At 36.1% G+C, this 22961-nt stretch overlaps 3 protein-coding genes across 4 annotated transcripts; all 3 read right to left on the bottom strand.

The window, feature by feature from the left end:
- Window positions 1-103: 103 nt before the first annotated feature.
- LOC116122511 lies at window positions 104-2032 on the bottom strand. The gene is made up of 2 exons (XM_031408355.1): window positions 1855-2032; window positions 104-972 (listed from the first exon to the last, which is right to left on the bottom strand). Exons 1-2 carry the CDS (start codon window positions 1894-1896, stop codon window positions 283-285), a joined length of 732 nt encoding a protein of 243 aa, XP_031264215.1. The 5' UTR covers window positions 1897-2032; the 3' UTR covers window positions 104-282.
- A 169-nt stretch (window positions 2033-2201) lies between these two features.
- On the bottom strand, window positions 2202-6326 carry LOC116122510 (GDP-Man:Man(3)GlcNAc(2)-PP-Dol alpha-1,2-mannosyltransferase). Of its 2 annotated transcripts, XM_031408353.1 has the most exons (8): window positions 6211-6326; window positions 5355-5634; window positions 4634-4920; window positions 3987-4173; window positions 3555-3623; window positions 3259-3452; window positions 2982-3091; window positions 2202-2869 (listed from the first exon to the last, which is right to left on the bottom strand). In XM_031408353.1, exons 1-8 carry the CDS (start codon window positions 6231-6233, stop codon window positions 2625-2627), a joined length of 1395 nt encoding a protein of 464 aa, XP_031264213.1. In that variant the 5' UTR covers window positions 6234-6326; the 3' UTR covers window positions 2202-2624. The 2 variants fall into 2 exon arrangements, with proteins under 2 accessions (XP_031264213.1, XP_031264212.1); XM_031408352.1 differs by lacking the exon at window positions 6211-6326 and having other exon boundaries at window positions 5355-5657.
- Window positions 6327-9909: 3583 nt separating this feature from the next.
- Window positions 9910-22185, bottom strand: LOC116122540 (clathrin heavy chain 1). The gene is made up of 30 exons (XM_031408378.1): window positions 21869-22185; window positions 21373-21577; window positions 20052-20140; window positions 19871-19949; window positions 19648-19775; window positions 18992-19090; window positions 18789-18897; window positions 18179-18258; window positions 17874-18101; window positions 17709-17774; window positions 16879-16995; window positions 16542-16739; window positions 16162-16278; window positions 16006-16069; window positions 15838-15896; window positions 15366-15449; window positions 15127-15261; window positions 14961-15023; window positions 14781-14885; window positions 14584-14696; window positions 14219-14471; window positions 13984-14120; window positions 13626-13904; window positions 12533-13535; window positions 11915-12400; window positions 11653-11823; window positions 11383-11568; window positions 10900-11022; window positions 10591-10701; window positions 9910-10473 (listed from the first exon to the last, which is right to left on the bottom strand). Exons 1-30 carry the CDS (start codon window positions 21911-21913, stop codon window positions 10309-10311), a joined length of 5097 nt encoding a protein of 1698 aa, XP_031264238.1. The 5' UTR covers window positions 21914-22185; the 3' UTR covers window positions 9910-10308.
- Window positions 22186-22961: the final 776 nt, after the last annotated feature.

Below are 22961 nucleotides of genomic sequence, written 5' to 3'. Positions count from 1 at the left end.
TAACACTGCTAACGGGAGATATTAACATGTATTTAGACGTGAGAGGAAATCCAATTGTAACCCAGTGGGGAAAAAGATTTCAATGCTAAAAACTACCCAAATATAGCAATCAGAAAAAAGCTGAACACTGACATATAAATATTGGCCAAGTAATTCTTTGTACATCGTGTATATCTTGTCTAAAAGAGATTCTAGCCATGCGAAAGATGAATATCTAAATCACCTGAAACTAAAATTGGATTCCGATCTTCCAAAAAATGCAAAATCCTACTACCCTCCACCTTAGTACTCATTGAAATGGATGGCACCAACTTTCCAAACAATGTATGTTGTTGCAAACATTACTGTGCTGATAAAAACGAATGAGAAGGCAATAATAAAGAGATCTGCGCCCCCTGGAAACTCAAAAGTCAGGCCCGATTTCGGCATCCCTCTCTTGCTGTCATCGAGCAAATTTGTAGGGGCCTCAGGAAGGCCTGATCTTTTCTTTTTCTTTCCCCGATCACTTTCCTTCAAAGCATCTAATACCTTACTGCCCATTACTGATTTAGAAGCCTTTGTTTCATTGTAACGGCTAAGAACCCGGGCTGCCCTTAGTCTCTCCCTTGCTGTTAGTGGTGATCTTTTTGGCGCAGATTGCACGGTAGGAGATGATGATCCATCCAGCTTTGGATCTGAAGATACCACTGAACCATTAGCAGCCTCAGAGGCTTGAGGCCCAGAATCATCGACACTGGATTTGAGTGTGCTATTCACCCCAGGAGAATCCAAAGACGAGGTATTCACAGCCGAAACTTGATTATTAGAAAAGGATCTTTCAGAATCTCCAGAACCCTCTTTACTAGTTTCAGTGGCAAGACGATCTCCATCTGCAACTGAAAGACACAAGCCCAATCTTCTTTTCTTTATGCTCAAGGGGGAAGTGAACTGGAGCCTTTGTGCAGCAGCTCTAATAGAAGATCTTGACACGTGCTGGTATTTCAAAAGCAACTTTTAATAGAGAAACACAGTTTTAAATAATTAAGGGGGATAACAGTCAACAAGGTATGTCTAGAAAAAGCTATTTCAAAACAATATATATCAACACCAAAGCTTCTTATTGTGGTCTCTGGAACCTCCACATTCTTATCATGGTTGAAAACAAATTCTAGGACTCTTTAAGATTGATCAGAAACTGATAAAATATTCCAAAAATGCAGTGTCTTCGTTTCGATTTGATGCAAGATGCGTCTTTCCCATTATCTATCAATAAATCTTACATGTAATTAATTTAAACACTAGAAGTCCCATCTTCAATATTCTCTATCCGAAAGACTAAATAGTTTAAAATATTGCATCAAAAATTTCACAGGAACTTCAACTGAAGATTCTCATCAAGACAAAAGGCATCAATGGCATTACAAAATCTGAAATTCATTCAGCAGGATTGGAAGTACACGAGATTAATGGAAAACATGGAACATTAATACCCTCGGAAATCTTTTGATAGAAGTTGAACAATTGCCTCACAAACTAATAGTCGTTATAAGAGACACCACTCTAGAATGTAACCTTTCCTTGTTCCTTCTAAAAAGCTCTATAATTTAACCACAGTATAACCTAACTATTACACAAGCATTAAATTACCACAGCTTCTTGAAATTTCAACATGCGAATGGAGCTGAAACCACAACGAATTACCAAATAAAATGAAAACTAAAGACTTCTTACCAGCAAACAGTAATCGATAGTTCACTTATTGGTTCTCATGAATTACATACTATTAAAACTTACACGAGTAAATTATAGAACTCGGGAAAAAATATTTAAACGAAAAGGAAATGAACAATAAAAAGAGAAAAGTATAGTGTTTACCGGAGCGCTGAAGCCGACGATTGAATTAAGAGAGATGGCCATCTTCTGGTTGGTTTAAGGTCCAACCATATCAAGAGACAGTGTGAGGGCGCGAGAGAGAGAGAGAGACAGAGAGAAATGTTTGTGGCACTGAGTGAAGGAGATGAGCTTTGAAAGTTGCTTACACGCCACGTGGCGTTTTCTTATTTGCCACCATTATAACTTTTTTCTTTTTGACTTTTGCGCCAAAAGATTTGCCCTTTTTCATTTCTCTATTTTAAATAAAAGAAAATATAAAAGCCCCTGCCCTGGCCCGGTGCCTCCCTACGCATCTCATCACATGCCCCAATAAATTAAAAAACTAGCCTCAAAAACCACTTCCATTATAATTGAACAAGCTAATCGCCCTAAGGTAGTCCGATGGAGAGATAAAAACCCTTAGATATTAGTTAAAAGGTTTTAAGTTCCAAATAGGGGTAATTGGAAGATTTATCTTACCCTTCACTTTAGAGTACTGAAAAGGTGCACGCAAACTGACCGAACATCAAAAGAAAAAACAAACAAACAAGCTACCCTGATTCAATTGGATTATTAAGAAACTAGTTTGGGCGGACTGATTTAAACTGACATGGAAAATAATAAATCACATCTCTTGGAGAAATTGAAAGCAGAATCAAGTACCCAAAATGAGAGCCATCTTTTAAGGGTGAAAAGTTAGATCAAAATTTGTAGTTAGCCAAATTTCAATGACAAGGTTTAAGTTACAAGTTGGTTACGGTTGTATTTGTCCTTCATTTGTCAGTATGACATAAAACTGGTCGTACTGCAGCCTTGAAATCTTCGTAAAATCTTTGTTCGGAAAATCTGCCAGCTCGTTGCCTTGCGGCTGCTGCCATCTTGAGTCTCTCAGTTTCAGGCATCCTTACAACTTGCAGGATTGCGCTAGCATATTCTTCTGCATTTTGGGCAAGAAATCCTGTTGGCTGTCCGTCTTCTTCTAAAACAATGTCCATTCTGGGACCAGCAGAGTTATGAGCTGAAGACAGGAGAAACACTTGTGAGAAGAGACAATGCAAACAAAAGCATTTATCATATACTGTAAATGAGCATGTAACATAGTTGACGAAGAAATCAATTAAAATGCTAACCAATGGGGATGGCGCCGGCAGCCATGTATTCTACAACACTTATGCCAAAATGCTCATCAATCATGGAATGGATTCCGGCAACAGCTCCTCCCAGAAGTTTCACCAAGTCCCTGCAAATTGTAAGAATTCCACAAAGCTGAGAATGCAACGCAACTCAAGAATCAATGACCTAGAGGATGTTATCTTTTGGATGTTTGCTACAAGGTTTTCAGAGGGGTACATCTTAAGAATTAAGTCATCTGCACGTAAAAACATTATTATGAAGTGATTAGCAGACCTGTACATCACATTCTTGTGGAATTCCACATCTCCATCCACTTTCAGTTCAACCGCTTTGTCTTTTAAGTTCTGCAGTCTTTCTTCATCAGATTTATTTCGACAACTACCCACAATTTGCAGCTTAGGCCGCGGCAAGTCTGCATCTAATTTTCTTATGGCAAGAGAAAAGGCCTCAAGTTGAAGAGGATGTGCCTGATCAACACAAATAATTTAATAAAGGATTATTGTGTAAAGGCCCCAAATATGAGCCACTATAACAGCAATACCTTGTGCTTGTAAGTTTTACATGCCCACCTTCTCTGGACGAAACTGAGCAACAGAAATTATGTTTGGAGATTCTGTTGGTCTTTCCAAAGGAAGTACCTGTTTAGACTTCAACTTATAAGAAACCATAGGTTTTTGCCTCAATAAAATTATTTACAAAGGGAAGAAAATAAAATACTGAAAAAGAAAAAAACCTATGCCAATATACTGAGAAATAAAATTGTAGCCAATCTTACATGTGTACTTATAATGTACATTGTAGGTGATGACAAACATTCTTATAATGTGAGCAATCAGACAATTGAACAACTAGTTAAGATATTATGTTGCATCGGAACCAATGAACATCGGATGATTTGCTAAACAGTAAACTTGGTAAGACGAAATTGTTAAAATACTCAAGCACACACATTTAATTGATTCTTAGGAATTAATCAACCACAAATAGAAAAAGGCACAAACCTGAAGTCCAGAAGTATCACAAGGAGGATAGACTCGCTTTATACGATCCGGTATCCTCCATAGCTTTTCAATATGAGACTGAGTCCATGAAGAGTTTACCATTGCCAAGTGCGTACAAGAGCCCACAAACCCATACATCCAAGAAAATAATGTATAATAGAAAATTTTGCAGTGGGATAGCCAACGGCTGCCATAAGAGAATACTACATTAGGTTCGAGATGAAAAGAGAAAGAGTACAGTCAGCAACCAAATTCTACTCAACATCCCTGAGCTAGCTAGGAAGAAACATAGAAGATCTATTATGCCGCTCAGAACAAACATGCTAAATTTACAAGACCTACAGACCACAAGGATGCACCAACATCCGCAAATCATCAATCTCCAAAGGCAAGTGCTTGTGTGTGTTTTGAAGGTGGATGTGAAAGAATAAAATGGATTCACGAGGGGCCATTGAGTTCAAGTTAATACTATGACCAACACAAAAGTTAAAAACTTTTTAACATCCCCAGACCCCTTTGCAAAAGTCAATGGTATGAGGGGCCATTTTCAAATCAGTACAGCATCGTTGTATTCTAAATTACACTACTTCACAATCAAGGACACACACAAACAAAAGAAACCATAATTTCATCAAAGCGAATCTGACCTTCGAGCAATTAAGGTATTATTGTTGTACGTTGAGTTCCGTTCACGAACACGGGATATCATGTCCAAACTTATAGTAGGATAATGCGTATAGCAAATGACTTTGCAGCCAAAAATCCGAGCAAGTGGATACGTAAATGCATATCCACTAGTATCAAAATAATATAAAGGTGTAAACTTGCACAAAGCTTCCCATGAAAGATAAACTGAACCAAAACTTTGTCCAACCATTGTGAACCGAGGATAAGTACTCTCTTCAATCCATTTCCTTCTATAAAGATGCACCACCTGCAATTAAAAAAAAAAGTAAAAACAGAAGACATACAAACAGAAATAGAAATCATAGTATATACTTCATTATTAAGATGAATTATATATTAACTAGTGCCAAAGGAACAGATCATAAATCTACAAACCCCTTTTTCTAAGCACACATATCATTGAAGTGTTAAAAATGATTTCTTTTAATCAAATTTCAACGATTTTTTTTTTTTTTCATTGTATTATTCATTCAGTAAAGCACGACTACTGATTTTACTGGTGGACTCAGAAAGAGGATGAATGTACAACTAGCTATACGCTAACCAAAAAATGCTAATTAAAACTGAGCTTGAACAAATTCTTTCTCATGTTAATCTAAAATTAACTCAGTTTGCTCCCAATAATTTGATTACATAAAATAAAAACAATTAAACACAAACCGATAATATGTAAAAGCGAACCTTGGGAGGGTGAAGGAGCTTGACGCCGAAGCGATCGATGGCACGAGCCATCAAGTTTTGGGGCGTGGCATCGTGGTCGCCAGTGTAGATGATACAGTGAAGATCGGGATTTTCTTCTTGAATAGCTTTGACTGAACACCATAGAACTCTCTCTCCGCCTCCACCGTCGTTTGTGTAGGGATGGAAGAAGCCGACGGCCGTCTTGTTCCTGTTTTTCCTAGCATTGATTATGTGTGAAGCCAAGATCAAAATTGAGGCTAAGATAGCTGAGATTAGAGACCATATGAGAATTGTATAAGCCATAGTTTGGATGGGAAGAAATTGAAGGAAAGATCGNCGATTTTTTTTTTCATTGTATTATTCATTCAGTAAAGCACGACTACTGATTTTACTGGTGGACTCAGAAAGAGGATGAATGTACAACTAGCTATACGCTAACCAAAAAATGCTAATTAAAACTGAGCTTGAACAAATTCTTTCTCATGTTAATCTAAAATTAACTCAGTTTGCTCCCAATAATTTGATTACATAAAATAAAAACAATTAAACACAAACCGATAATATGTAAAAGCGAACCTTGGGAGGGTGAAGGAGCTTGACGCCGAAGCGATCGATGGCACGAGCCATCAAGTTTTGGGGCGTGGCATCGTGGTCGCCAGTGTAGATGATACAGTGAAGATCGGGATTTTCTTCTTGAATAGCTTTGACTGAACACCATAGAACTCTCTCTCCGCCTCCACCGTCGTTTGTGTAGGGATGGAAGAAGCCGACGGCCGTCTTGTTCCTGTTTTTCCTAGCATTGATTATGTGTGAAGCCAAGATCAAAATTGAGGCTAAGATAGCTGAGATTAGAGACCATATGAGAATTGTATAAGCCATAGTTAGGATGGGAAGAAATTGAAGGAAAGATCGCAACCAAATGTTACTAGATCTGTAATTTTATTTATTTTTTGGGAGAACGGCAATTTCCCACCCAAGGTTTGGCGAAACAACTCTTTCCCACCCGTCAAGTTTCAAAATGACACTTGCCGACCCTTCATTAGGTTATGTTAATATTTTCCGTTAATATTTGACTGAAAATATAAAAATACCTTTAAATGGTTTATTTCTTAATTAGTTGATTATTTATTAGTTCACGTATAAAGATATTTTTTTTTCTTTGTTTATTTAATTAATTAATTAAGAATATTGATTTTCTATATTAATTAGTAAAAATAAAAAATATTATATTATGAAAAACATTATAAATTTAGTAGATTATTAAATAATAGTGATAGGATATTAATAACATTATAAATAAATAAATATTAAAGTCAATAAACTTTAAACAATTCCATAGCATTACTCCTAATTTTTTAGGTGGGATTAACTATTTTTTCTTTTTTGCCTTTTTAGCTAATTAAAAATAATAAAAAAAATTATGAAATCAAATATTTAAGTATTTTTTTGTCTTTTCAGTAAAATGTTAACGGAAAATATAACAAAACATAACGAAGGGTGGGAAAGTGTCATTTTGAAACTTGAAGGGTGAGAAGGTGTCATTTCTCCAAACCTTGGGTGGGAAAATGTCATTCTCCCTTTTTTCCTTTTTCCTTATATAGTTTAAGTTGGGGTGTTCAAAAGAACCGGTTGGAACCGGAACCGGCGGGTACCCTGGGTTTGGTTCGATTCCTACCCAGAATCAGTCGTCAATGGGTAGGTTCCGGTTCCAAATTTTTGGAACCGTTACTGTGCGGTTCCGGTTCTGGTTCCTATAGTTAGGAACCAAAACCGGAACCAGGAACCTGGAACCAAAACTAATATAAAATAAAATTAAAGATTAGGGGGGTTAATAAAAACTTTTGTAGAAAAAGTAATATGAATACAATTATATTTATATTTCATAACATTTAAAGTAAGTTGGTTTGACTTTTGAGAATCTACCTTTACAAAGTAATGGAGTTTGTAATTTTGAATTTTGAATTTATAATTTGTAATTTTATTTTTGTTAACAAGTGCCAGGTGGGGGGGTATTTGTAAGTTTTTAAGGGTTTTTTTGCCATTTTAAAAACTTTTGTGGGGTCATAAATTTTACAGGGTACCCAAAACAAGAACCGAAACCGTTGTTACAGGTTTTGGTTCTGGGTACCTAGGAACCGGAACCGTCGGTTTCGGTTCTGGTTCTGGTTCCAAATTTCAAGGAACCGTCGATTGCGGTTCTGATTCCTTCAAAAGTGCAGGGTACCCGGAACCGAACACTCCTAAGTTTAAGGACCTTTGCAAATTGTGTGATGCACAATTACACATGAATCAAAGCAAGGTTACAATTTTGGTTGAGACCTTGAGGGAGATACAGAAGTTTATACTTGGTAGTTTATACTTTATATAGAGAATGCTAATTTTTTTATTATTATTATTATTATTTTAGAGAATTTTATGCTTTCATCTTCCTAACTAATTCAATTTAATGATTTACATATAATCGTGTTGCAGAGCATACAAGCATCTGCAATTTAAGTGAAAGACCATGATAGTAGGTTATTGTACTAGACCTTAGACGTCTAGAGGATTAGTTACTTAGAATCATGTTCCTATACATATAAGTATTCACGATTCAAGTGAAAGGTCATGGTAATGGGTTATTATGTTAAATTGTTAGTCTTAGAGAATCAATCGAGGTGCACGTAAATTAACCCAAACACTTTGATTGAAAAAAAAAAAAAAATTTGCTTTAGTTACTTTTTTCAAAATATAGTAAAAAGAAAAAAAAAAAAGCATTTTTTATATGCACAACAAAGGTGTCCATTAACCATTGTTTTAAAAACCGAACTGGACCGGCCAGTCCAATCGGTTGGATCGGGACCTGGTCATAAGTCCGGTTTGAGTCAATATTAAATCTGCTATTATACAATAAGCCATTTTAAACCGTCATTAAATCGGGAAAAATGTGTGAACTATCGGTACCGGTCCAATGTTGAAAAGGGGAAAAATATCCCTAACTCTTTCATCTTTCCATTTCTCACAATCTCACTTTCTCTGTATCTCAAATTTCTCAGTTTCTCTACACAAATTCCTTTGAAACTCCCACTCAAATCGGCACTCAATCTCAATGAACTCCACTCTCTGAAGTCTAAAATCGCAACCATTAACCATTGTGTCAATCGCAACTGAACTCTCTGAAATCGACGACGACGCCTTCCTTCCTTGCCGGAAATTGACAACGACAACAACTGCTCTATTCCTCGCTAGAAATCGACGATGACAGCTCCATTCCACCACGACGACAGCTCCATTCCTTGCTGAAAATCGACGACAACAGCTTCATTCCTCGACGACGACGACAACTCCATTCCTCTTCGATCCAGGTAATAAACACACCATTCACGAGTTCAATAATGATTATAAATCTGTGTATTTATCATTGTGTGTGTGTCTGTGCATATCAGAGAAAATGTTAGATCCTAACTTACCTTCTTCCGAGATGACATGAATTGTTTAATAGCCTTCCTAAAAGCGTTCGGGCATAAGATGACTTTTGAACTTGATCTTTTATTGAATTAGTTTAAGTTTATACGTCCTCCATGTTTGATCTTTAGTACATTATAGATTTTAGACTTTTTAGTATTGATAATAGCCTGCTATTTATGCAGCTTGCATGTTAATAATCCTCTTGTTTCATTTAATTGAAATTCTGCATATTGCAATAATCAGTTTTGGTTTCCATATTAATTCTGTAAGCTTTGCGTACCAATTTTTAGTTTTTTTTTTACTGAAATTTATGTAGATGATGGTGATGGTTATGATGGTTATGATGATAATGATGGTGATGATGATGATGAATTTTGATGTTAGTGTGTGAAGCTCAATCAACATGGAGACGGATCAAAGAAAAAACACTTGCACCAAATGTTTTGTTCTTAATTATTATGTATTTTGTCATTTAATATGTAATGGATAAAGATGAACAAAACATTATATTTGGATTTTTGTTAAATACTTAAATTATGTTAGGATTGTTATTGAATTTGAACTTTGAATCATGTTGGGTATTTAAGTTATTATTGTCTTATTAAAAAATAAAAATCTTAAAATAAATAAATAAATAAAACAGGTTTTTTTTGTTTTGTGCTGACATCACCGGTCCAACCGGCTGGACCGGTTGACTCGTGACCCGGGTAGCGGAGCGGGTTACCCTCCGGTCCAGGTTTTAAAACAGTATCATTAACCTCATAAATAAATAAAAGCTTTAACCATATCAGTAACAAAGAAATTACTGGATGATCAAACTAGTAACTCATTGATTTATGTTGTATTCTAAAATTTCCCCATCAACCTCAATATAACAAAAACCTTATTTTAAAACCTATGGGCAAATTTATTCTTTGTTCAATTAAGAAAAAATTATCATTACATAAATTTGCATGAACAAACGGTATTTGAGAAACCTCGTTTTATTTTCCAGAAATGGGGTGCAAAATTGGGATATTTCAGCCTTCAACCAAAAACCACCTTAAAAAATAAGACAATATTTACAGAGGATAACAAATATAAATCAGCATACAATCCAATGAGCGTATAATTTGAGAGAAAATTAAGATTAAAAACAACGGCAGAACATATCTAATTGGCACTTATCCTGCACCGAGTAGTTTGACATATATAATCCGGGTCAATTTTGGACCTCAAGAAAAATAGTACAAAGCAGGAAATCCTCGGCATACTCTCTACAGCAGCCAAAAAATGCCTCTGCTACCCAAAAAAAAATATTACAACACATATCCACACACCTAATACAAAAAAATGCCATGTTATTTCGACTAGACCCTCACCATAAGACAAAGGAACACAAAAAACCAATGACGGCTTCAATGCCTGCGGAAACACCACTCAATGGAAAGCCATAACCTGCTGCTGCGGTCATTCTCTCTCTCCAACCACCGAGGAATCACTCCTAATTTTCACTACAACCGCCAAGTTAGTAGCTACCCATTGGAGGCATGCCAAAAGGTGGCATTGGAGGCATTCCCATGCCACCCATGGGTGGTGGTGGCGCAAAACCTCCTCCCATTGATGGCCCTCCTCCCATACCAGGCATTGGTGGTGCAGGCAAAGCAAGAGGCAGCAACTGAGCATACATATTCTGCAGCAGAAAATTATCACATAAATCAAATAACAGAAAATTATCAAATCAATTAAATAACACAAGCATTGGCTTGAAAAGGCAATAAATAAATTAGAGGTTTCCAAGTTATATTACCTGCTGTGCAATTACGTCCTTCTCTTCCTTCTCTTTAGTCTTGACTTCAATTTGCTGCTCAATTCTGTCCTTCACAAGTTCATCAACTTTGCCTGTGTATTCACGGACAAACTGCGAGGAAAAAGATACGAAGATGAGAGAAAATAATGGACAAATCAAAACCAAATTGAGAACTCCAAGTGATTGGTGAGCCAAGCCTGGGCTAATCATCACAGCTTTGTCAAAACCAATGAATGCGACAATCCATTCAAAGTAATCCACTATAATTATGACAATGATAACATAATTAGCATTAAGCATGGGAATCACCTGCAACAGATATGGGAAGGCAAAGTCAACCATGTTGTTCATCCAGGCAAGTTCAAGAGCAACATCGGCACGAATCAAATCGTAACAAACAAAGAGGCACGATGCAAAGCATTCCTTCTTTCCCTGCAATAATAGCAATACAAAGATTAAATCACATTCACCAAATTAACCATAAATAATTAAATATCGCTTCCTATAGAAACAAAATCATAACCCCAGAGAACAAGCTCTAAATACAAGTAGCCATATCTAACAAAAAGCCCACATTCCAAATCCTCTACACCATAAGCACCACCACAAATTTTAAGCTTGACAGGCCCTTAAGAAGCATCATCAGGAAGTGCTATGGTTCATAGTCAAGCAGTACCCAATTATAATCCATCACTTAAATGATGATATCTTTGGAAGTGTATGGTAACACTCTTAAACTGAAACAATATGCCTAAATTAAAAAGCAATAGTACTACAGCATGGATCAACTACCTGTTCAATGAAATAAACAAGCAACTCCTCAGCAAGTTCACGGTCACCAGATTGCGAGGCTGTCTCCATGGCATCTTTGTAAAGGTTGTCTTTCTTTGACAGTGCAATAGACTGCTTCCATCTGCCAGCTTTCTTGTATATATAAGCAGCAACACGTCTCATTTCCAAAAGCTCATGTTTCTCAATCTGTTCAAACCATTAAAAAAGGGTTAAAAATTCTGACATTGACCCACAAACAAGATCCCACAATGTTGAATAGCTGCACTTCACCTTCTGAGCAAGGCCTATTTGATCAAAGTTATCATGCATATCAATTGATTCACGCAATCTCTCATAGTCCTCCTCCTCTACGTAAATCTCATTCAAAGCCTCATTCACAGCAGAAACGTTGTTGCTCTGAACTGCAACCATATATGGCTTCACAAGGAGCAGATGACCAGCCTGAAATAACAAAGATTATACATATCGTCATTATGTTAATAGCTGTGAAAATAAACTCAGCTTATTTAAGCAGAAACAATCCCACAAATACCTTTCGCATAATGTCAACAACACGTGTATGGTCCACACGCAGAGCAAGCACATTGAGCAGGTCGTTGATAAGATCAGGATGCTCTTGCAAGTAGAAGTGAACAGCCTTATAATACAACTCCACATTAGCAACTTTGACTGCAACATCTTTGAACTGCATGTGATCCCAAGCTTCGGGGGAATGGTTCATGATTGTAGTGGCAGCATTATCAAACTCGTCATACTGGATGTACAAATAGGTAAGTTCCTTCCAATGCTGCTGTTCATCACAAGCTCGGATAAGCTTGGGAATATTGAGACGCGTGGAAAACAATTTGATGTGCTCCATAAGCTTTTCGTAACGATATCTGGCATAAAGAACTCCCAACTCAGTGAAAATGCCCATATGTGCACGTTCCAAACCTAAACCACTCTCCATGAGAGAGATTAATTCATTGAAATATCCTCTGTTCTGGTAATATTCACTGACTTCTTCCAGGTCATCAACCTACAAAATTCATAATGGTGAGTGAGAGATATATTGGACAAACATGTCTAGGCTCAATAAATGGCAACATGAGCATGCATGTTTAACATACAAAACGTGCTAAGAATAAAAGTCATGAAATGAAAGTAATACCTGTACAATAATGTTGAGCCCACAAATTTGAGCCAAACGGAACTCCTCTGCATCAACACAAGCAAAGCAAACTTCCTTCCATGTCTTTGCACTGTTGGCTTTTCGTGCTGCATCAACAGCACCTTGGAATTGTTGCAGCTTCACAAGTGTGACGGCCAACTTCGCCCAGTTAGATATAAATGCATATATTATTTTTGCAGCCTCATAGAGGGTGTCGTCGTACAAGCGATCACCCACATTTTGAAGATTAGCAACATTTGGCATGAGAATAAATTCTTCAATATCACCCAGCCTATCAATCTTTGCATATGCATAAATGAGCTCACTATCCACCTTGGGCTCTTTTACCTTCTGCCTAACCATTAGAAGGTACCTCACCAAGTCATGGTATACGTCTGCATCCTCAGCAGCACGAATAACATCTAGGAACTGAGTAGAATCATCAGCACGAATAAATGACTCAATTGCATCACTCACCAGCCCCTCCCTGAGTTGAGCCTTTGCCACCTGGCTCCAAACTGCATCTTCTTCGACCCGGAATGCAAACTCCACAGCCCGTTCGATGCTTCGAATATTATCCAACAAAACATTGACAGCCTGAACATTCAAATTGAACTTCTTGAAAATTGCAAATGCTTCTTCATATAATTGGGCTTCAACAGCCACTTCCCCTACTGCAGGTCCATCAAAGTTATCTAATCTATTAATATAATCCATGACTCTAGAAGGATCAGCCTTAATAGCCGTCAAGATAAGCAGGTTTTGCAAGTTGAAGTTTCCACTGAAAGCAGAATTTTGCAGCACAATCTTTTCCAAAAGTTCAATAAGTTCATGGGGCAGATCAGCAGTCATAAAAGCTTTAACAGCAGCCGAAACTTGTTCTGGACTCTTGCTCTCTGGCAAAGCCGTAGATACAACTTGATCAATGAGCTGTCTTCTGAAGGAATTCTCAGGATTAAGAACCTTCTCCCAAAGATCAGCATCCATCCTTTCAACCACATATCTGCAACCAAAGAATACTTCATAAACCTACAAGCACCAGATAAAACCATGCACAGAATAACAAATTTTTCAAGTAAAACAATGCACGAACCTGGCTTGCAGCTTAAATAGAGAGTTCTTATTAGTGACATTGATGAGCTCATCATCACATTGTCCTCTGCGGTAAGCAACGACTGCCAGGGTTGGATCCCGCTTCTCACAATACTTACCCACCACCCTTGAGTCGTAGTATGGGTTAGTAGTCAGGAAGTGCTCTGGATTGTTATTGCTGTCAATGATGATTTTACCCAGAGCGTTGTGGACATGAACATCTTGGCTTCCTTCACTTACAAGATGCTCCAAGAACTGAGTGAGTAAACGAAGACGATTCCTGAAAACCCACAAGTGAATCATGAGTAATATGAAGCAATTGCAACAAGAAGCAGGACAGTGGGCAGAATTAGGATCACCTCTTTTCACATTCTTCAACAAGGGGCTCAACTGGAAGCAAAGAACGGACAGAAAGAATGAGGCCTTTAATAAAATCTTCTGGGCATTCATCATCCAATAGCTGCCCCACAACTAATGGAGCATTCCCTGGATTCACCTAAAAAACAAAGAACAAAATTCTCAAATGATTAAAATAAAGAAAAATTCAAATGACAGTACTGCATCTTCGTGTGATCAAAGCAACAAATTTCATACCTTCTGAACATAACCTTCAATGTAGCGAAGCATGTTGTTTGTGTACAGGTAGTGTGTCAAATCTGGAACATAACCGAAACGGTCACAAACATTAATCAGTGGCCTAGCATCAGGAAGCTTCGCTTCCATCAAAAAGTTCTTCGTCTTTTCAGCATCATAGAAATTTGATTCTCTTGTCACTCGCTCCACCTCCTTTATCTGTCCAGTTTTAGCAGCTGCCTCTATGTACTTGAAGTGTATATCAGGATCCTCACTGTCATATAATGCAAACACAACATATTCATAGTCAGAATTAGCAATAATTACCATGGATATCTGTAATCCACAAAGCCAAAGGAAATTCTTTCTTTGAAAAAAAAACTGACCTTGAACTCAAATATGACCCCAGGAAAAAGTACAGCCCCTCATATGACTTAAATTGCTCAAAAAGTTTTATGCATGCATCAACACCCAATTGCTCACAGTATTCTTTGGCAGTCTGCAGTAGGTAATATATATAAGTTGGCTTCAGTTTACAAGCCCAATATAACTGGCATACCACAAATCACAATATAACACGTACCTGCACAATAATCTGAAGGTTGCCTCTTAAATTAACAAGTAAAAGGTCCTTCATGCACTCCAAAGCCCATTCCCGTGAAAGAGTACCAAAAAATTCAACAAGTGACTGCAGAGAACACAATCGTTAACAACTATACAATCTTTAGTCCGATCAAGAGGTATAACCACTGGAGATGTATACCTGTGGCTCAATTGCATGAGTGTTGACAATAACGCGCTTAATATCCGGTAACTCTGTGTAATGCTGCATACATAGTTATATGTTTAATCCATGAAACACCATTGGAAACATGCACATAATGAATGGAAAAAAATGAAAAATTAAGGACAGCTTTAATCTTTATTACTTGTAAAGCTCGCATATAGAGACCAGCTTTTTCACAAAGTTGGGCAATTCGAGGACGATCATAGTGGCTGAACATTCCATTGGCCAAAATAGCATCAGCAACATTCGGAAAAGTTACAAGATTGATTTCCAAGACCTATATAAAGGGAGGGGAAATATTATGTAGCTAAGCAAGAGCACACAAAATTACAAACTCAAAATAAATATAAATGAATCAGCTAATATAACTAATTAAATAACCTTTGTTTGAAGATAACCATGTTCAGGCAGATTTGGCTTCAAAACGTCCAATAGGAAGGCTGTTGCTTCACGGATCAGGTTCCTCTGAAATAGTTAAGGACAGATTCCATTAGAGTAAAAAAAAAAAAAAAGAAGAAGGATACTACACATTTCACAATAACAACATGAATAAAGTTCTAAACCATACGAAGCTTATTAAAAGATAAATAATAAAATTCAGAAAAAAAAAAAATTATCATTCGCCCCAACGGCAGTGGGGAGACCTCAGTGAAATTATACTATTATACAACATACAATGGAAAAACAGCAATTGTAACCAACCTGATCTTTTTCTAGACATTACCATAACATTAGTTGACCTGTCGGAGGGAGGTAAACTCTGTAGTAATTCCGTTTTAATTGTCGAGGGACGTTAACTTTGATAATTAGTAACCTATTTTGTTTGAAGACAGTTTGATTCTTATCAAATTACATTATTCAAATAAGATTCCAGACAAAGGTAAAATGAATGGAAACACCAAAAAATAAAAACTAGTAATTGAAAGTGAGAATCTCACTAAGTTTAAAAGTACAAAACTTTATCACATATGGTAGAATTAAATGTGTCAATTAATAAGCTTCAACCTTCAAAGACTTTAACATACCTGAGGATCTGTACGGAGAATTGTTTGCAGAAGAAACAAATAGTCAGGCGTATACCCAACCTAAAACAATAAGGAAATCATAAATGCACTGAGACCATGTGATTCCACGGAGAGAAGGTTGGAGTTAACAATATAAGAGGCATGTAACTTACCTGCTTCGAGTAAATGAGAATTTTGTCAAATTCCCTGCGTTCCGCAAAAGCAGCAACAACTTTTGGGGTTGCTCTAGCTTTTATATATATTTTCAGCGCAAGATCATTATCCACAGTCTGCCACATAAACAAGGCCATAACTATTTTAAAGACCAATAAATTCATGTAGGCAGTGTTAGAGTTTAAATAGTGTTGTTGGGACCTAATCAATCAACTTAAGCTTTTGGATTTAGGCAATTTCATATCGTATTAGAGCTAAACTGATCAAGCAGTATGACATTAGAATCCCACCATTGTTGTAATTAACTTATAATAAGTTTAAGTTTGTATCTGTTGTTGTATTAGTGGTTATAGTTGTGTTTTCTAATTGCAAGTCAAACCTTCACAAGGTCTCCAAGTTCCTCACTGCACTCCAACTTGTCCTCAGCCAACCAGTTCTCCAGAAGATTCTTTTTGTTCTGGTTCACAACAAGACGAGATAATTCCAACGACTCGAATGCATTGAGCTTTCCTCTTGTTAAAAGTGTCCCAAAGTACTGCAACAAAGGTGGTGTTTGTCCAGCTTGCACAGGAACACTCTACAACAATGATGATAGAAAATTAAACCAATGGTATAAATTTCATGTCATTCCAATTCATCTTGGACAAAGTTTAATGCTCACAGACTCAATTTTAACAATAAGGGAAATACATAAATTGGAAAAATGGAAAGAAAACCTGAAACTTGGCCACTGTGTCAGGTGTGCGGAGTAGTCCCTGAGGAGACTCTGCAGCAAGTTCAGCAGCCTCTTTATACTTTGTTTGTGCAAACAGCTCTTGGAAACGCTGCACAACCTGAAATATCCAAGGTGGCATGTCAGCAACTACTTATTATACAAAAAGAATAATAAATCAAACGGATATATGTTTGCCTGGATAAACATCCCTACATATCAATCATACATCAACAGTTGGACATTATATCCAACATCTTTAACTAAGTCAGTGAGACCAACTCGAGGATATAACCATCAGATCAATGAAGAAAGAAATCATGCAACACAGATATAGCCATACCATACATGAAAAATGGACTTCAAAATTACCTTCTTCATGTTTCATCCTTGCAATATCAATGTATAACATATATATTGCTTCTTATACAAAGAATTGGAGAAGAAAATAGCAAGTTATATAGAAGGTAAATGTTGAAACAGTGAAAATGATCTTTTTCTTCTGCTAAGTTTTGGAAGTAGCCTGAAATCCCCCTCTTATAAGAGACATAACATACTAGATTTGAAGTCTTAAATGACATTTTCAGCAAAAAAACACTTTGAACTTGGTTTGACTAACTGTAGAAATGTATGGAGAACAGCCTTGCTTAGAGGGTCTCACATAACAAGGAAACCATACATGGGTTTGTTTTATCACGAACACATGAACTAAAACTTTAACCACTGTAGAGAGAATAACAGGCACAATATGTCAAGAGAACTCATCCCAGTTCCCCTAATAAACTCAACATAATTAATATGACTAGAAAAATATATATATATATATTAACTTACCAGATTCTCTGCACCAGGAAGGTTTCCTCTTTTGGCAAGATTAACTGCAAGTTCCAAATTATTTAACTGGAACAAACAATAACCAACATAAATTTTGTGAAACAATGTTTCTCTATTAAGTGATGAAAAAAAAAAAAAAAAAAAAAGGCATGCTTATCTACATACTTGGCCACTAACAAAAGGCACTATTGTTGCTTCATTCACAGTAGCTAGCAAAACCTGGCCTCGCCTATTGATGGCATAAAAACCACCCACTGATGAAGCTTCAGCTGTCAAAAATATTGGATCAGGACTAATTCTATTTCTGTATACAGCAGCAGCAGTCTCCAAATCATAAACAAACAGTAGCCCAAGCTTGGTGATAACATATATCAAACTGTACTTGTGGGATATCTGCCAATTACAAATTTGTTAGTCAATAATTATGCTGCAATTACTAAAAAAGGTAAATATAACAGCAAGAGTTATACCTGCATTGCCACTGGAAAGTCATCAGCAAAATCAGGGGGAAAGAAAAGATCTGCCTGTTTCTTTGAAAAAGCTGGCTTTCCTGTCAACAGATTTTTAATGTCAAGAGACAAATAGAATGCTTCAGATGTAGAAAAAGAAAAATTATAATTGTAAGAATGAATTTATGAAAGGTTGTTTATAATGATCAACAATTTCATGCTTCCCCCAGAAATTGTTAAGGTATTGATGTAGAACTTCCTACAGAACTCATAATTTCAAACTTGCAACCAAAAACTCTAAACCTCGACAATCCAAACATCACAAATCTTCTGATTCAGCAGTCGACTGAAATTTCAGCAAAGTAGAGAAAGTATTACAACTAAATTTTGAAATCCAGTTTCATTGTGAAATTGTCTCAGAAGCTTCTCTAAACCTGAAACTAGTCTGTTTTATGCAACTTCTTAGTGAACTAAATGAACATTATTAGCAATTTCCAATTAAAAGAGCTTCCAAATTTGTTAGTGGTAACAGTGTAATCTTTATATTACACACAGCTCCAATATTTCAACCATGCCTGACCAAAAAAAAAAAAAAAAAAGGATGAAGTAAAACTCAAAACAGAAAGTTGACCTGGCTGGGCACCAAGCTCAATAACATGCAGCTTTGATGTAATCTGACCAGAGTTGAAAGATTTAGTGGCAAAGGAAATAAGAACAGAAGGATTCTCATTCCCTGGAACCTGCTCAAGAAAAACAAACAACCACAATGTAGCAGACAGCAGTTGTATAATGCCAAAGGAAAGAGGAAAAGTATAGTGAAGGAAACCCCCACACCTTAAATTGGGCAAATGATGCAGCATGTGCTTCAAGTGCTTGGCTACGCTGTTGATCCACAGAGAAAAGTTGCATGTTCCCTTTAACCAATTGTGGCCTCTACAGACATAGTAGAACAAGAAAATAACAATTAGAACACCATAACTGTGTTAAAAATAAATTAACATGAAAGACTATAATGGGTTAAACTATTATGAAAGTGAAAAGGGGAAAATATTAAAAAATGAAGCATTTGTAAAATGACTTAAAAGCCAAATCTAAGCACTTCTGAAGGGGGAAGGTGATCAAACCACATCATAGAATCATTGTTGATGTTTGAAACAAGGATCATTCTTTCTTTCTTTCTTTTTTTCAAAAGGAGACATGAAGCAACTACTACTATAAAGCCCTGGAGGGTGCAAGGGCAACTCACAAAACAATAGATACCAGGGAAGGCCCAGTTTGGACTTGCTATTTAAGTTACATAATACTTCGGCTACCTCAACTACTGAGCAATGTACTTATACCATACGGTACCTAATCAATCATATCTAACAAGTTTAAGCTTAAAAGGGCATTTGTTACTATTCTTTATTCCCAAAATGAACATCATGCCTAAATTAATAAGAGCATCATACAACAGGCCTCAAATGGCATATACTTGATTATCCACATACCTCAGCTGACCCAGGAGCAATTCCAATCAAAACCAACCACTTTTCAGAAGGGTCACATTTGTAGTTTATTATCTGATTGTTGGCCAAGTTAGCTGTTCTATCAAACATCTTAACCGGCTCAGAATCACCTGCATAGAGTATTGGTTGAGAACCATACTTAAGCAAACAATAAAAAAAAATTAAAAAAAGCAAACTACTAGCATTAAAAGAAAGTTATAAAGACCTTCAATTGACCAATGATATACGGTGGTCTGAGTGACCATACCCAACAGCTTGGGGCTAATCCACTTCCAAAAGACAACCTACACATGAAATTGCTCTCATTAGCTTTATTTTAATCTTGAACAAAAAAATTCAGACCAGAATATAAAATGCAATAAAGTCTTAAATAGTAAAGATCTCACTTGCTCAGGCATCTGGTGTGATTTGATTTTTGCTTTCAACTCAATGTTAAATATTTGTAAGTGATCTTGGGTGGTCCCCGGTAGTTGAGCTACAGAAAAAATCATTATTCATGATCAGGTAATGTACAAAACATAAATACAGGACATTAAGAATTCAAAACTAACATAATCATATAAAACCTAAAAAATTTCCTAGAAACACAGATCTTATTCCACACATTAGGAAATAACTTAATCAGCCTTCCAAATGTACTTACTTTTTTAGGAAAAAATAAAGGAAATTCTGTTTTAAAGGTATAAAGGGGCTCCAATGGTACAAATGAAAGATACTTGTAAAAGATACGAAATCACAACAAACTACAGGCATGATGCCCAAATAGTATAGTAAAAGTGGAGATTGAATAAATTTCCAACACTATCACTAACTTCATCATCATAACCGGTTCAACCTCAACTGTGAAATCTACAATCTGAAATCACGGGAAGCAATATATATTTTATATATATATGTTTTGATAACCTAACAGGCTCAAAAAAAGAAAAATAGTGTTCTTAATTCATTAGACAAAATAACCTTAAGGGCACAAATTCCCTATTTACTTGCAGAAAACCTATCACGGTATAAGCCCACCCCTCAAAAAGAAGAAAAAAAAAAAAAAAATAGAATAAGCATGAACAAAACCTTCAATGTTGGGCTAAGTGGTAGAGCCCCTTGGTTTCAAATCTCCTTGGAGCCACCTATTTGTTGTATTATATCCATATATTTTCCTAACTAACAAGGTTGTAAATTCAAGAAGTATCCATTTAGAACTCAATAAACATGTAAGGAAAGTCAAGGAATTTCAAGTTGTTAGAGAGAGAACAAAACCATATATATCCAATCCATAAATTAAGTTTAGAATTCGTTGATGGCTTAAATAACATGAATACATTTAATTTTCTGAATCTTGAATTAAAAATTAGTAGAACCGTAGAACAATTAGATATGACTGAGATTTGAGATCAGTTGATTAACAATGTTACTGAACCTAATTCAGCAGGCCATACCATGACCATGCAGCTCTACAGAGAGCAAATAAACAAAATAGCGAGTGTACTTCTTTTGGAAACTATATTTAAACCTAAGACTTGGTAGATAACAAACTGATCTATCACAATCATGCAAGGCAAAGAAATTACTCGTAAGCTTCCAACCAGGAAATGAATACATTAAAAAATAAATAAATCTCACGAGAAGTAAAAATTCTTAATCTAACAACACTACCCAAAATAGATTCCCATCAAATTAAAGGTGAAAACAAGAAGAAGTTTTAAATCCTACCTTTCAGAGCAAGGATTCTAGTATTAGGATTCATAAGTGCTGAGTCCGCCGTGATAGGCCGTCTCAACGGCTGCATTGGCATATTCATATCGACAATCACAACACTATTCTGCGGCGATGTTTCCCGAACACATATATACTTGTCCGATTCCATCGTAACATTTGTGAACGTAATATGTTGCGGATTGATCCCAATACTCGGCAACTGCAAGCACACGTCAGATCACGTGAAATTCAAGACTCAAATACTCTAATACTTCCAAATCACGTGACATTTCCACTCTTCCAAAGAACATAAAACAGTACTAAACAAACTTCCATACAGATCTATACCTATACAATTCCCGTCAGATCTACTAAAACTTAAACTCAGCTGAGTGATAACATTTTTAAAAATAAAATTAAAAATTAATCCTATGTAACTATGATATAACGAAGGAAATCTAGAACTGAAAATAATTTCTCAAAAATTAAATCAATAACAAAACAAACTTACAGTTAAGACCTCCTTCATGGAGATCGGAGCGTTGGCAGCCGCCATGGTGGATCAGATCGGCTGAGAATTGACGAATCTGAGATCTACGTAGAGATTAATGTTCAATTTCTCGAGTCAAACACTCGAGATTCAAACCGCTGCGAGATCTAGAGCAGCGATTAAAACCTAGAAGGGAGATCTAGAGAGAGGAAAGGAGAGAAATGGGATTATAAGAAAAGCAAAGAAAGAGAGATCTTATTTATATTCTTATCTACGGTACTCAAACACACTACTAAGAACCGAAGCGAAAAGAGGAATGTAATTTAATTAATTAATAAAAAAGAAAAAATCGGACAGGAAGCCAGGAGAAGGTCGTATTATAATGTGCCTTAGTGTGATGTGCGCATCAGTTGGCTTTGATTTTATAGGCGCCGGGTTTCGGGTACGATTTGACCCGGATAATTTTAACCGAATTATTAATTTATTTACCTCTTTGCTTTAATTAGGATTTATTTGGGGTTTGTGAATTGTAATCCAATTATTTGTACCAGCATTTCTTAAAGTTCAAGTTTTAGACAAAGTGTGGTTAGTGATGGAAATTTTTTTAATAAATTAAAAAAAAAACTAAAAAGAAAAATCAGTTGATAAACTTAAACCTTCAGTGTCTTTTTTTTCTTTTTAGTTAACCGAAGTGTTCAGCCGAGCAATACTATGCTTATAACTAAGCAAAAAAAACAAAAAACAAATTAGTCATTTTATATGAATTTTGTGTAATTTTTTTCTGATTGTATGACTTAGTTGTAAGCACAATATTATTAGTGTTTGGGCCAACATGTGTGCACCTTAACTAATCCTCAGGATCTATTGGTCCATTGAACATCCTACAAGCCCAATGGGTCACAATTGAACACCTAATAAGTCTAATGGACCACCATTAAACATCTTACAAACCTAATAGACCAAGTCAGTTTAATAAGCCAAGTAAATTATAAATATAATAAGTGACCACCTTGTACATCTTACAAGCCCAATGGACTACCATTGAATATCTTATAAATCCAGTGGACTAAGTAAATCACAAATGTGATAGATGACCCTTTTATGAGACTTAAAC

The sequence above is a fragment of the Pistacia vera genome, unplaced genomic scaffold, assembly GCF_008641045.1.
Source record: "Pistacia vera cultivar Batoury unplaced genomic scaffold, PisVer_v2 Contig135, whole genome shotgun sequence".
NCBI classification, from domain to species: domain Eukaryota; kingdom Viridiplantae; phylum Streptophyta; class Magnoliopsida; order Sapindales; family Anacardiaceae; genus Pistacia; species Pistacia vera.
This window is presented reverse-complemented; position numbering and strand designations above follow the sequence as displayed.

Excerpts from the sequence above, each read along its gene's own strand:
- LOC116122511 (XM_031408355.1), bottom strand. The coding sequence starts at position 1,896 with ATGGCCATCTCTCTTAATTCAATCGTCGGCTTCAGCGCTCCG. Across the intron at positions 973-1,854 it reads TCGTCGGCTTCAGCGCTCCG|CACGTGTCAAGATCTTCTAT; the intron begins GTAAACACTATA and ends TTGAAATACCAG.
- LOC116122510 (XM_031408353.1), bottom strand. The coding sequence starts at position 6,233 with ATGGCTTATACAATTCTCATATG. Across the intron at positions 3,624-3,986 it reads GTGATACTTCTGGACTTCAG|GTACTTCCTTTGGAAAGACC; the intron begins GTTTGTGCCTTT and ends AAGTCTAAACAG. Across the intron at positions 2,870-2,981 it reads TGCCGGCGCCATCCCCATTG|CTCATAACTCTGCTGGTCCC; the intron begins GTTAGCATTTTA and ends TCCTGTCTTCAG.
- LOC116122540 (XM_031408378.1), bottom strand. The coding sequence starts at position 21,913 with ATGGCGGCTGCCAACGCTCCGATCTCCATGAAGGAGGTCTTAACT. Across the intron at positions 15,262-15,365 it reads ATGGTTATCTTCAAACAAAG|GTCTTGGAAATCAATCTTGT; the intron begins GTTATTTAATTA and ends CCCTTTATATAG. Across the intron at positions 11,824-11,914 it reads TTGTTGACATTATGCGAAAG|GCTGGTCATCTGCTCCTTGT; the intron begins GTATTTGTGGGA and ends TTGTTATTTCAG.